Source organism: Aquarana catesbeiana, linkage group LG04 (assembly GCF_042186555.1).
Source record: "Aquarana catesbeiana isolate 2022-GZ linkage group LG04, ASM4218655v1, whole genome shotgun sequence".
Classification (NCBI taxonomy): Eukaryota; Metazoa; Chordata; class Amphibia; order Anura; family Ranidae; genus Aquarana; species Aquarana catesbeiana.
The window spans coordinates 590636622-590649637 of NC_133327.1; the positions used below are offsets into that span (position 1 = coordinate 590636622).

Below are 13016 nucleotides of genomic sequence, written 5' to 3' on the forward strand. Positions count from 1 at the left end.
CTGTCACGGCCGGGTGCCCATAGTATCAATGGAGCCGCCGAGGAGAGGAGGGGGAGAGGAGCGAGGCTCCGGGCGGCTGCTTCGCTGGACCGTGGGACAGGTGTAGGTTTATTAAAAGGCAGGAGCTACACTTTTTGTAGCTGCTGACTTTTAATAAACTAAAAAACGGGTGGAACTCCGCTTTAAATGCTCCTGCTCCCCTTGCACCTGGTGCTCTCCTTAGTTTCCGTGCATTTTGGTAGTGGACTGTCCTCATGTCCATGGGCTCTGTATTGGTCTTGATGATGTCAGAGGACCTGCAACCACTGGAGCACGGGAAGAAGAGGCTGCAGGGACAGCACTTAGTGTCTGTGGAAGTGGAGGATCTGAATCTGGTCCTTTAGAGTTCCCCGGAGTTCAGCTTTAGGCACAGTCAGCTTTCTGTCTGGCTGCACAGTGCAGTGTTTTGACTAAATGGGCCTTGCTTGTTTAGCTGACGAGGCAAGTTAAAAAACCATAAATTACCTTGCATGCAGGCACAGGGGCCATATACAGAAAAGAGTTGCCAGGCAATTACTAGTTTGGAAATATTACACTGCATATTTTGCATGTCATTTTCTTTAATGAAAGGCTTCTATGTTGTATCAAACAGTCACACACTATGAATTATTGTCTACTTAACACTTGAAATGTTATCTGCCGGTCCACACAAAGCAATCCAGGAAGTACCACAAACAAAAAAAAAAAATCATAATTGAACCAGTTTGAGTATATGTCATATCTTGTAAGCTTTACTTTAAGAATAAAGGTCAGGGTGTGGCTTGTGGTCTTAACTGAATTTTACTCACAGGTCATGCTATTCTGTATTAAATTTTTGTTTTAAATGAATGTACAGTATAATCTTTAATTGCTTTTTTTTTTATTTTATTTTATTTTTTTTTTTAAAGATATAAATGTAAAATAGATCAACTTAAAATGGAATTTTACATAAAATATAAAACAGCCAGGCTTTTTATTGCAGACTATGGGGTTTATTTACTAAAAGCAAATTCACTTTGCACTACAAGTGCACTTGAAAGTGCATTCGCTGTAGAACTGCGGGGGACATGCAAGGAAAATAAAAAACAGCATTTTTGCTTGTACATGACTAGATGATAAAATCAGCAGAGCTTCCCCTCATTTCAGATCTTACCCTCAGATCAAAACTTGTTCAGGTGCTTTACAGGTGCTATTTCTAGCGCTAAAATGCCTAAAAACTGCCTCAGTGTGAAAGGGGTCTAAGGGGTCTAAATACTAAATACTTGTAATAAAATATAAAATAGGCAGCCAAAGGATCCAAAAAGGTCATAAGCAGCAAAGGAGCATGCTGATCGGAGGAGAGGGCAAAGTGGCAGAAATTACCGTACTTCACCAATGCGTTGTTCTGCTTTCACTGTCTAGTTAACAGGGGCTGGTCCAAGCATCGCTCCCCAGTGGAATTAAACTACACTGATATTTTTCAGGAGTGCAATGCACTTTACTGCATTGCCATATGTCAGGGCACGTTGCAGCACAAGGTTTGCCTGATGGCCCATTCATGCAATTTCACTTTGGTGACTTGTTCAGAATAAGTAAATACTTTGGTGTGCATGACCTGAGCACCGGTTCTCTTTAGACATCCAGGGCTGGCTGTTCCTGAGCTCTTCAATGGCAATGAGATTTTTTAATGTCCTACAATACCCTATGGAACAATTGTAATAACAGCCAATTATCTTAGGGCAAATATAGATCAAGGTGAGCTGCATAAAGTCCAAATTCTTCTGTGGTTTAAAATTCTACCAAAATAGATTTCCATTAGGGCTCACTGCTTTAGATTAGTAAAAGAATAGGTCTCTTATTCGCAGATCTGCCAGTGGTGTCCCACACAGGTAATGAGCATCTGCAAAGTGCCACAGTAAAAGTGAGCCTGTCCCACTGCCCATTCAGAGTAAGGCAACAGGTTCTCTTTATAGCGCATCTCCTCTGCTACTAATACTTCCCTGTAGTCCCTGTTGACCTCCAGATTCTAGAGTAGAAATCCCCTAATAAAAACTCCTCGTAGTACAAAAAAAAAAAAAAAAAAAAAACACGATTGCACTTAATTCTATTTTAGGTTTGTTATGAGCTGGTATAACAGTTTATAAGTGGCTGCTTTCTGTTTAGTGGTTGGTGACCTAGCGCAGATTTTCATACTACTTCCTGCTTTATAGAATAGAATAGAAAATAAAAGGATTTAATAGATTAAAATAGCATAGAAAATAGAAAACAACAGGAATTGAATAGAAAAGAATAGAATAAAATAGAATGAATATAGCGTCCTCCAAAATTCGCATTTCGAAAGACATCTATTCCTTTATCCACTTGAAGATCAGTCCTTTTCAGACACTTTGTTTACAAGTATAAATAAATCAGTATTTTTTGCTAGAAAATTACTTCTAACCCTTAAAAACACATATTTTATATATATTTACCAGAGACCCTTTATCAGGGAATAAAATGGTGATAGTTGCAATTTTTTTATGTCACATGGTATTTGCGCAGCAGTTTTTAAATATTTTGGGTAAAAAAATACACACACACACACACGCACACACGTACTCCAATTTTTTGGTAAAATATGAAAGGCGTTACGCAGAGTAAATATACACCCAACATGTCATCCTTTAAAATTGCACACGCTCGTGGAATGGCAACAAACTATGATACTGAAAAATCTCCACAGGGGACACTTTAAAATGTTTTCCACGTTACCCGTTTAGAGTTACAGCTTTAGAATTCTAGCGCTAGAATGATTGCTTTCACTCTAACGTTCGCAGTGATGCTTCACATGTGTGGTGTGAACACTGCTCACATATGCGTGCGTTACTTTCATATGCCTTCGCTTCTGCGCATGAGCACAGAGGGATGGGGGCACTTTAAAAAAAAAAAAAAAATGGTTTTATTTTTATTTTTACACTGTCCCTTCCATTTTTATTTTTTTTGGACCACTTTTATTCCTACTATAAGGCATGTCAAAAAGACCCAAAATTTCCCCTTTACCTTTAGAAGAAAAAGATTTAAAAAAAAAAAAAAAAAAAAAAAAAGGAATAATAATAAATAAAATGTTTTTTGATATTTTGCTTGGAAAAAAAAAAAAAAAATTGGTTTACTTCTGCCGTAGACCGGAAGTAACATCATGATGTCTCTCCAGTCCTCCAAAGCTATAGAGGTGATCAGAGATGATCTGGTCTCTTTTCACCAGCTGGCAGCACCATTGGATCATTTCTTGGGCACACTGGTAAAAACGGTAAGCCTGAGAAACACTGATGAGCGCCGGGGGTGGGGGGTGGGGGTGGGTGGGTGTGTGATGTCCCCTCCTGCCACTTCTGAAAGCAATCCAGCGGCTAATGAGCCACTTGGACCGCTTTCATTAGAAAGCCAACCATAGCCCCGGTAAACCACTTGCAAACCGCAACATATTTATACGTATTGTGGTCTGCAAGTGGTTATTTTCTAGTCTATATTTTCCATTCTATATGTTTTATTCAATTCAGATTATTTTTCTATTCTATTATATTCTATAAAGCTGCCTAAGTTGGAATAATCATCTTATGTCACTTTTATATCTTACTGTCTTCATTGCAATAGTTTTCCATTTCTTCAGTGCGCATGTGCCGATGATGCTGGCAGCAGCAAGTTTAGGAGATATTCACGGTACCTACAGGTAAGCTTTGTTATAGGCTTACCTGTAGGTAAAAGTGGTGTAACAGAGTTTACAACCACTTTAAGTATTTGTTCTGGGTCTCCATGCCGCCACCTCATATGCCTTTTATACTGTGCACATTGATGATCATTTTAATTTTTGGAAATGTTATATGTGCCCATACATACGGTGTCCTGCTAGGCCTGTTGGCTTGTGAATCTAAATTGTGTGTCCCACTTGGCAGGATAGATATAAAATCAATGATTTAAAAGAAAAAAAAAAATCAGATTTTTTTAATTTGAAATCTGATTTTTTTTTAAATCAATTTTTTGATTATTATCAAATTTATTTTAATAAAATGCTTTTGGAGTAAAAATCTATTTAAAGATAGTTTTCTATTTAAGATACAATATTCATTTCATTTATTTTAGCATGAAATGGAGCTTAGTTATGTAGCATGAGGCTGTATATTTTGCAATATTTACATTTTTGTTAAACTCATTCAATAAATCCAAGCTCTGCAAGCTGAGATAACATGCACTGCATTAATGCATTCACACAATTTCACAGTAACCATGAGATAAAACAAAGTTCAGGAATATTCCTTTATCCTATTGTTTTGCAAATCTATGTACACTACAAACTGTATGATTGAATCGGTTCTGATATCGCTGTTTTACTAACCTGACAGCTTATTATTCTAAATAGGAAACCTTCATTTTGTTTGCAAATATTAAAGATTCTAACTACTAGCAAGAAAAAGTGCTTATATTTAAAGAGCGTCTGTCATTTCAGATCCATCATGGCAGTGTCTGTTAGTGGGCATCCACTCACCTTGTTGTGTCACTGCCGCGTCACCAGCCATCCCATTAAAGTGAATGGGACTGTCGGTGAGTCAACAGCGGGTCAGAGGAGGAGCCGCTGCGGGACAGAGATGACAGTTGCTCTTTAAAAATTAAGATTTAAATAGAGTTGATTTAGATCAAGCCTTTTTACTCGTGATTTCAATCATGATTTAAATCGACTTGATTTAAATCAAATCCACCCTGCCTCTTGGCCATTGTCATTTGATTATGCTGCATTTTCACCTTTTTTATATCTGACTGTAAACTGCCACTTTTTGGAAAATAAAGGAATTACAAAAAAAAAAAAACACCAAGGTCAAAAGGAAAATCTATATCTTGTAATTTAAAAAAAAGTTAAAAAAATGAGCAAATACACCTTACCAGGCAGTCATAAAAATTAAAACAGATACATGGTCAAAGGAACTGTCTCAATCTTTGCTCTCTATCTATATTGTTCTGTCCCTAGAAAGCAGAGGATACAATTTCCTGGATATCAAAAACAATAATCTGTTCCAGACAATGTCTCTGTACAGTAATTAAACCCTTTGGCTATTCATCTCTCCCAGTCTGATATTCAGAGCACTCACAGCACAAAAGGTTCCAACCGTACTATAGAGGTCACCGGTTCATTGCCTGTATCTCCATTGCCAGTATGTCCCACACAGAAAAAGCACATTGCAGAAAACCTAAAAGTGCCATGTTACAAGGTATAAGAATCAATCAGAAACATTAAAAAATATATCCAAATTAAAATTCCTGTAGCAGGGGTATGGAAAACTGGCCATACACAGTCAGTTTTATCTATTGTGTTCTTCTGGCAGTGGGGGGGGGGGGGGGGCACAGGGAGCAATCCCTGCCAGAAGAACACAGTTGTTATTAATCGCATCCTAAAAATCCCACATGGTGGTTGTACTGAAGTCAATAGATGGATTGACTTGGGTACAATGAGCCTGCCCATAAATGGTTTGAATCTCAGTCAGTCCCTGCCGAACCGGGTGAGGTTCGAACCATCTATGGCCAGCTTAAAATCTAGCTCCGAAGCTAGCAAGCCCAACAGTGAAAACAGGCACGTACACGCGCTTGAATTCATAAACATTTTTACACGAAACACTACAAAAATGTCCACGCGTTTCTGCTCAAAAGCTCCTCTCAAAAACACAATTGTGATGTTTTTTTTCAGCCTGTAAATGGACCTCTACAAATACGCCTGTAAATGGCTAACATCAAGTTGCTTCTACAGGCTGAGTAAAAATGCCAAACGCCTGTAAAGACAGCTATTTTTTTTTTTGCCCGGTGTGCTTGGGGCCAAATTCTGTTTGTTTTGGATTGAATCGGGAAGACTTAGCAGGACCACAAATGGCAAGGAAAACGTGGCACATATTCCAACTAAAGTTCTACTAATTTCCCATCCTGGGTAACACACCAGAAAAAGAAAGCAAATCTCCCTAATGGGTACTTGGACAGCAGTTAAAACCTGACAGATTTTGATCCTTCCCATACAAAAATGTACATCTCTGCAAAGCCACACTTTTAGAACTAATACAGACCACCCTGCCAAAAAGCCAATGGGGCAACCTATCTACTTATCCACTTGCCAACCAGCAACATACCTGTATGTTGCTAGACCTAAGTGATTATACCAGGTAATGCCTGCAGCTGCATCATCCCGGTACCGTGTTTTAGAGTCAGCTCTCTTGTAAAAGCAATTCTAGCAGCTAACTAGCCCCTGGATTGCATTTACAAACAGTGGGAGGCGACGTCTTCCCCTGTGTAGTTTTCTCGAGCTCTCCTGTCCTTCCGTTGGCTGATCGGAGAGACAAACAAAGCCCGGATCAGCTTTGATTGGCTCTCAGCTATAGTAACCTAAAAGCGATGACCTGACATCACTCCCGGTTTACCTGGATGTAAACTGTGCCATTTTTAAAAATCAAAAGTATTCAAAAACACAGATCTTGTGATTGAATGCTTTTAAAAGGCAGAGGAGGGATGTGGGGGGGTCACAGACCCCAGATCTCTCCATAAAGCATACCTGTCACATGGGTTGCTTACATTCCTTGTGACAGCAACAAAAAAGTGATATAAAAAAAAAAAAAAAAAAAAAAAAGTGGCAGGGTAAAAATAAAAATAAATAAATGGCAATTCTAGTGCTTCCACCCCCCCCCCCCCGCACAAAGGCAAACGTGCGCGCAGTCCCGCACGCACGTTAAACAGCTATCGTTTTACACATGTGAGATACCACTGTGAACGTCAGATCATGAACAGTAATTCTAGCACCAGACCTCCTGTGTAAATCTAAAGTGGTAACTTGTAAAGGCTTTCAAAGCGTTGTCTATGCACAGTAAAATTGATGTCGCTTGTCGCCGTTGCACGTAAAGCATGACATATTGGGTAACTATTTACTTGGCGTAACATCAGTTTTTATATTTTTCAAAAACATTGAGTTATGTATTGTGTTTTTTTTTGCATTAGAATTCAAAATAGTGCATTTTTCTCAAAACAATTGTGTCTGAAAAACCGCTGTGCAAATACCATGTGACATAAAAAAAAATGCAAATCCCACCATTTTATTCTCTAGGGCATGGGTGCTCAACCTGTGGCCCTCCAGCTGTTGCAGAACTACAAGTCCCTTGAGGCATTGCAAGCCGCTGACAGTTACAAGCTTGACTCCCAAAGGCAGAGGCATGATGAGAATTGTAGTTCCACAACAGCTTGAGGGCCACAGGTTGAACACCCATGCTCTAGGGCCTCTGCTTTAAAAAATATATAATGTTTGGGGGCGCCAACTAAGTTTCTAGCAAAAATTACTGGATTTTTACATGTAAACAAAAGTGTCAAAAAAAGACCTGGTCTTCAAGTGGATTTAGCCAAAAAGTCTCATCAGGATGTTCAGCCCAATTGCAGACAGAACACCATTGACATTGACAATATCATATAATGTCACCAACCTGGCTCGGCTTTCTTCTTTGGCACATTCTTCTTTTTTGGAGCAGGTTCAGGTTTTTCCTCTTCACGGCTCACAACAGCTTCAGTTTTTTTGGTCATTGGTGGACTTGACTGTGTTTTAGCAGACTGGGAGTTAGAGACTGATTGGCTTGACTGCACTTTATCAGACTGAGAATTGGTCGATGGGGTGCTTGACTGACTTTTAGCAGACTGAGGGTTGGAGTTCTGTGGGCTTGATTTAGTTTTAGCAGACTGAGAGTTGGTGCTTGGTTGGCTTGACTGAGCTTTAACAGGCTGAAGGTTGGCATTTGGTTGGCTTGACTGAGCTTTGGCAGACTGAGCATTGGTGACTGGTTGGCTTGACTGTGTTTTGGCAGGCTGAGAATTGTTGACTGATGGACCCGATTGAGATTTAGCAGACTGAGTGCTGGGGACTGGCAGATTTGACTTGGATTTAGCAGACTGTGTGCTGGTGGCAGATGGACTTGACTGGGTTTTACCAGAGTGAATGCTGGTGACTGCTGCATTTGACTGATTTTTACCAGAGTGGCTGCCGCTTGCTGGTGGGTTGGACTGAGATTTTGAAGGGTTGGTAACTGCTGGGTTGGAGTGAGTTTTAGGTGGATGGGATGAGGAACTTGGCTGAGATCCAACATGAGAAACTGCTGCCACATGCACTTCCTTTAAAGAAGCCTCGGAAACAGGAGTCTGCTTTGAGACAGGCTTGGTCACGGCCACCACTGGACTCTGGAATGGTTCCACCTTTTGGGCCTTCTTGTCTTGCTTTTTCTTCTTGTCCTTAGGAGAAGGTGCCATTTTAACTTGAGCTGGGACCACAGCTGGTATTATAGGGGTTACCTGAACCTTCACCTCCTCTACTTCAACTTCAGGCTCCGATTCATCTTTTTTCTGCTCATTTTCTGAAGAAGTTTCCTGTTCAGGTATTTTACCATTTGGTTTATCATCCTTTTTCTTAGACTTTCCTTTCTTCTCAGGGATTTTATCCTTCCTCTTCTTGTCAACTTTCGGTTGTTGGCCCTTCTCCAGCTCTCTGCGTTGTTTAGCCAACGCTTCCTCATAGGAGGTCTCCTTCATAGAAAAGGTAGATACCAGGAAAATGCCAATGGCCGATATCACCATGAAACCTCCAAACACCATCGCTCCTAAAGTCTGAGGATCATACAAATCCATCTTGATTTTCTTCTAGATGTCTAAATAAGAAAGTAGGTAAAAGTTAGTGAAATATTTATGTAGAAAAAAAAACAAAAAACACACATGTTCATGTAGCTCTATAGTTCCCCATCCACTCTAACCATAAAACAGCCAGCTTGTCCATTACCATATATTTACAAAATAAACAGTCCAAGCAATCTGAATATGTATATCAGGAAATGAATGTGCTCTAATGAAGGTCATTTCCAGAATAGGATTTTATTATTTATTGTACTCAGGAAGTACTCTGCATATTTTGCATGCTATAAAAAGTACCCAATTACTTTTGCGCCAAAACAAGCGAGGCATGTTAAGTCAGAATTTTCATTATCAAAATGTCATAAGACATAAAATAACAAATGAAATAAAATGTTTTTTGCTTGAGTTGTGTTCTGAGTTTTTTCCCCCTGCATACTTTAGGGAGCCTCTAGAAAATGTATGCGCATCTAAACCCAAAAAAATATGTATTTCACATGATGATCCAAGAGAAAATTATATATCTCCAAACACACACATATACACACACATACTATACAAGACCATTTATTCAATTGTCATCATTAGTAGGAAATAAGCCTACAGAACATAAGTGGATCTGAACTCATAGGATGGAAAATCTTTACTTTATAGGGATCATCTAGAAATGTTAATTGTGCCTAACCAGTAACCTGAAAGATTTACATTTTATTGTAAATTGCTCTTGAAAAACAGTAGTGAAAACCTTGCCTAGGTGCTCCTCATATCCGCAGTATGAGATCTAAGTCACTTCTGCCTCTGACTGCTAATCTCACAGGCTCTGGAGTCCAATCTCAATATATCGCTGCTGTAGTGCTCACTGTTCTCCTTGCTGGAGAGCAAGTGGTGCAAGAATCTCACTGTATTGGCTTCATTTATTTTGTGGATATATACATCATTCACTTTTTCTGTGGCCTGCTGAATATTTCCCACCGGTCATTAGGAATGCAGCTATGACATGAGGAAGTAAAGCCCTGCCTCTATCAAGATGGCTATCTCCAGTGTAGGACAGTGCAGTACAAGGTATTGGCTTCTGTTTGCCTTTTTTGGGAGCAGCTTTAATGCTTTAGGTCATCTTTAATGTACATATAAAACTTGGATGGCGCACATAAAATTGCCTAGTACTGTACTAGCAGATTTTGATACACTAACAAACTGAAGTCAAACTCCAGCTCGCACAACAGTTACACAAGCAGTTAAGCAAGAGGTTTTTCTTGGGATAAAGGTTTTGAACATCGGATTCGATCAAACAGTCACTTGGCCAGGTAGGAAAATTATTGATCGTTTTGCATCAATTGGCAGCACTGGGATACAGTACTTTGTTCATATATAAAACTGCATTTTGATTGATCAGATTATGAGCTTACATGGTAGAAACAGAGATGTGATCAATGACTTATGATGGTATCTGAACTATCCATCGAAATCCCCTTTCCCATGTGTAGCATATCAATCCAATGGGTTGTCAACTACAGATTGATTATTCCTATCAGTCTCACCCTGGGGGGGGGGGGGGGGTTCCATTCTTCTTTTTGCTTCTGTGTCCGCCCCCAGGACCTTATTTTTACTCCTACACCTACCATAAGTTCTATATTCTAAGCAGACAAGCATTATATACCACTTTATGTACATTGGGTAAAATGGTTGGAAATTTATATACTTAAGATGTGAAACTTCTATGAATATTGTATTTCACAGTGTACAGCAACACCCACCCAACCAGTCCTGAGGAAGCAATAATTTTTGCGAAACGTGTTGACTTGTGAGTATGAAGAGCTTATGGATACTAATATAGAGGATTCAAGCTTACATGATATTATCAAGCCATTTCTGGGTTGGGTAATACTGAATGTCAGACATATTGTGCTGGTCTAGTGATCTTGCGAGTTGTCCTTTGACCTTATATGGAGATTTTAATTATGTATTAATAAAATAGATGTGTTTTTGAAGTTTAATATGCCTCTTGTTGGGCAGATAAAATCAGCCTTTTTTTGGCAACAAGTTGTTTGTTCCAAATATTTTTTGTCTGTTCAAATAAAAAGTAAAAAATATAAAAAAAAATAAAAAACAAACAAAGGGTTTTTCTTTGGATAACCAGGTCAAAATAAAAGTAAAAAAAAAGCCTGGAAAAAATGCAGCCACTACATCTCAGAACAAGCAGGCTGCAATATTTAAAATTTTTGTTCGTAAGTTTTAAATCAGTTTAAATTCACAGCTCTTCTCCATAAAAATGAAAGATAACTACAGCTATAAGGATCGAGTTTTATGCATTTTACCATCAACATACGTTTTTTTTTCGACATTCCCAGTTGAGGAGCTGTATCAGCTTTTCCAGTTTGCATACTTTTTTTTTTTTTCCTGGACAGCAGCGTGTTGGCCTATACGGGAAACCCAGGAAATTTTCCTGACAATGAAACAGTGGAGGCTCTGTGCCTTGTCTGCAGACAGACCTTCGTGGCAGACATGTCTGCCAACACTGGGGCTCTTTTAGCAAGCAGCCAAAACAGACACAAGCCTATTTTACATAGGACCCTACCTGCCACTCAAATATTTAGCAGGAAAATTAGGACTCGATATTATTTAGCATTTTAGATGGTTCCTTCAGGTGGTAGCAAATTTTTCAAGTGCAGTATGAACCTGGGTGGGAGAAAGTGGTCGCAATATGGAGCAGGGTAAATGATGCATGCAATTTGCTTGATGAGTGGAGAGATTAATACAACCCTGCAAATCATTAACACATCCTCTTTAAATATAGATTTTAAAAAGAAAGCAGTGTAAGTACCCGATTTTGGCCTAGTATCAGCCTCTTGCAAACCCTGTACTAAGAGAGGAAGAAGCAGCGCAAGGAACCAATCAGATCAAGTGTTGACAGAAAGAATGCTGACAGGAGGAAAAGGCAAAGTGACAAGAGAGATGGGCTCATCACTGTACTGTTTCTCTTTTCGCTGTTCAATCACATGCTGAGGGGGGTCCAGGGCCACCTGGGCTCAGAGGAAGCAATGTGAATAATGCTAGCTAAATAATGCTAGCCATCCGACTGAAATAGGCTAGTAGAAAAAAAGCGACTGGCTTTAGGTGCTGCTCCCAAGATGGTTTGTTCCTCTATATTTGGTGGGAGTGCCCAAAATTCCGTAGATTCTGGATAAGGGTATATCATTTTCTCTACTCGTTAATGTCACAAACCTTAAAAAGAAACCACAAGAGGCCCTACTGGGCTGCCCAATTTTAGAATTGGGCAGCCCATGATGCATACGGAAATTAATCTCTTTTGTATTTTTTGAGGCCCGCATCGAAATAGCTAAATCATGGAGGTCCCCTGTGATACTGTTCGACCTGATTAACCACTTAAGGACCAAGCCTCTTTCTGAGATTTGTTTTTTACAAGTTTTTTTATTGCGAAAGATAATGTTACGCCGAGTAAATTGATACTCAACTTGTCACACTTCAAAATTGCGCCTGCTCATGGAATGGCGACAAAATTTTACCCTTAAAAATCTCCATAGGCGACATTGTTTTAAGTTATGGAGGAGGTCTAGGGCTAGAATTATTGCTCTCGCTCTACCGATCGTGGCGATACCTCACATGTGTGGTTTGAACACCGTTTTCGTATGCGAGCGCTAGGCACGTATGCGTTCGCTTCTGAACGCGAGCTCGTCGGGATGGGGCACGTTTAAAAAAAAATTTCTCTTATTTATTTTACCTTTTTTTTTTTTATTATTTTTACACTCTTTTAAAAAAAATAATAATAATAATAATAATAATAATAATAATAATAATAATATGTGCCACTTTTATTCCTATTACAAGGAATGTAAACATACCTTGTAATAGAAAAAAGCATGGCAGGACCTCTTAAATAAGAAATATGGGGTCAAAAAGACCTCAGATCTCACATTTACATTAAAATGCAATGAAAAAAGAAGAAAAAAAAATTGTCATTGAAAAAAAAAAAAAATGGCCCTTTAAGAGCTATGGGTTTTGGCGTCGCTTCCGCCCTGCAGTGAGATGGAAGGGGGCCATCTTCCCCTCGCTCGTCTCCATACCCAGGCAGGGGACAGACGCGATCGCCTCCGCGGCTGCTGACAGCTCCGGTAAGCGGCGAAGGGCACCAGATCGCGGTGGAGGGGGGCCCTCTCCAGCCGCCGATAAAATTGATCTTGCAGTGAATCCGACGCAGAGACCCCTTTTATCTTAAACCAGACCGCTCACTGAAGAAGAGGATATCGGGGTTATGGCAGCTAGCTGCTGCCATAACAACGATATCCTCCTTCAAAGTACCGACATATAACGACGGTTGGTGTGGTCCGGAAGTGGTTAAGGCC

The 13016-nt window shown here is 39.6% G+C and overlaps 1 protein-coding gene across 2 annotated transcripts in view; it reads right to left on the minus strand.

Annotated features, from left to right (window-relative positions):
• RRBP1 (ribosome binding protein 1) overlaps nucleotides 1-13016 on the minus strand; it is a 117825-nt gene that overhangs the window by 85557 nt on the left and 19252 nt on the right. For both annotated transcript variants that reach the window (XM_073628161.1, XM_073628160.1), the window contains exon 2: nucleotides 7470-8678. In XM_073628161.1, the coding sequence (XP_073484262.1) occupies nucleotides 7470-8658 (1189 nt within the window). In that variant the 5' untranslated portion in view covers nucleotides 8659-8678. The remainder of the gene's footprint in view (nucleotides 1-7469; nucleotides 8679-13016) is intronic.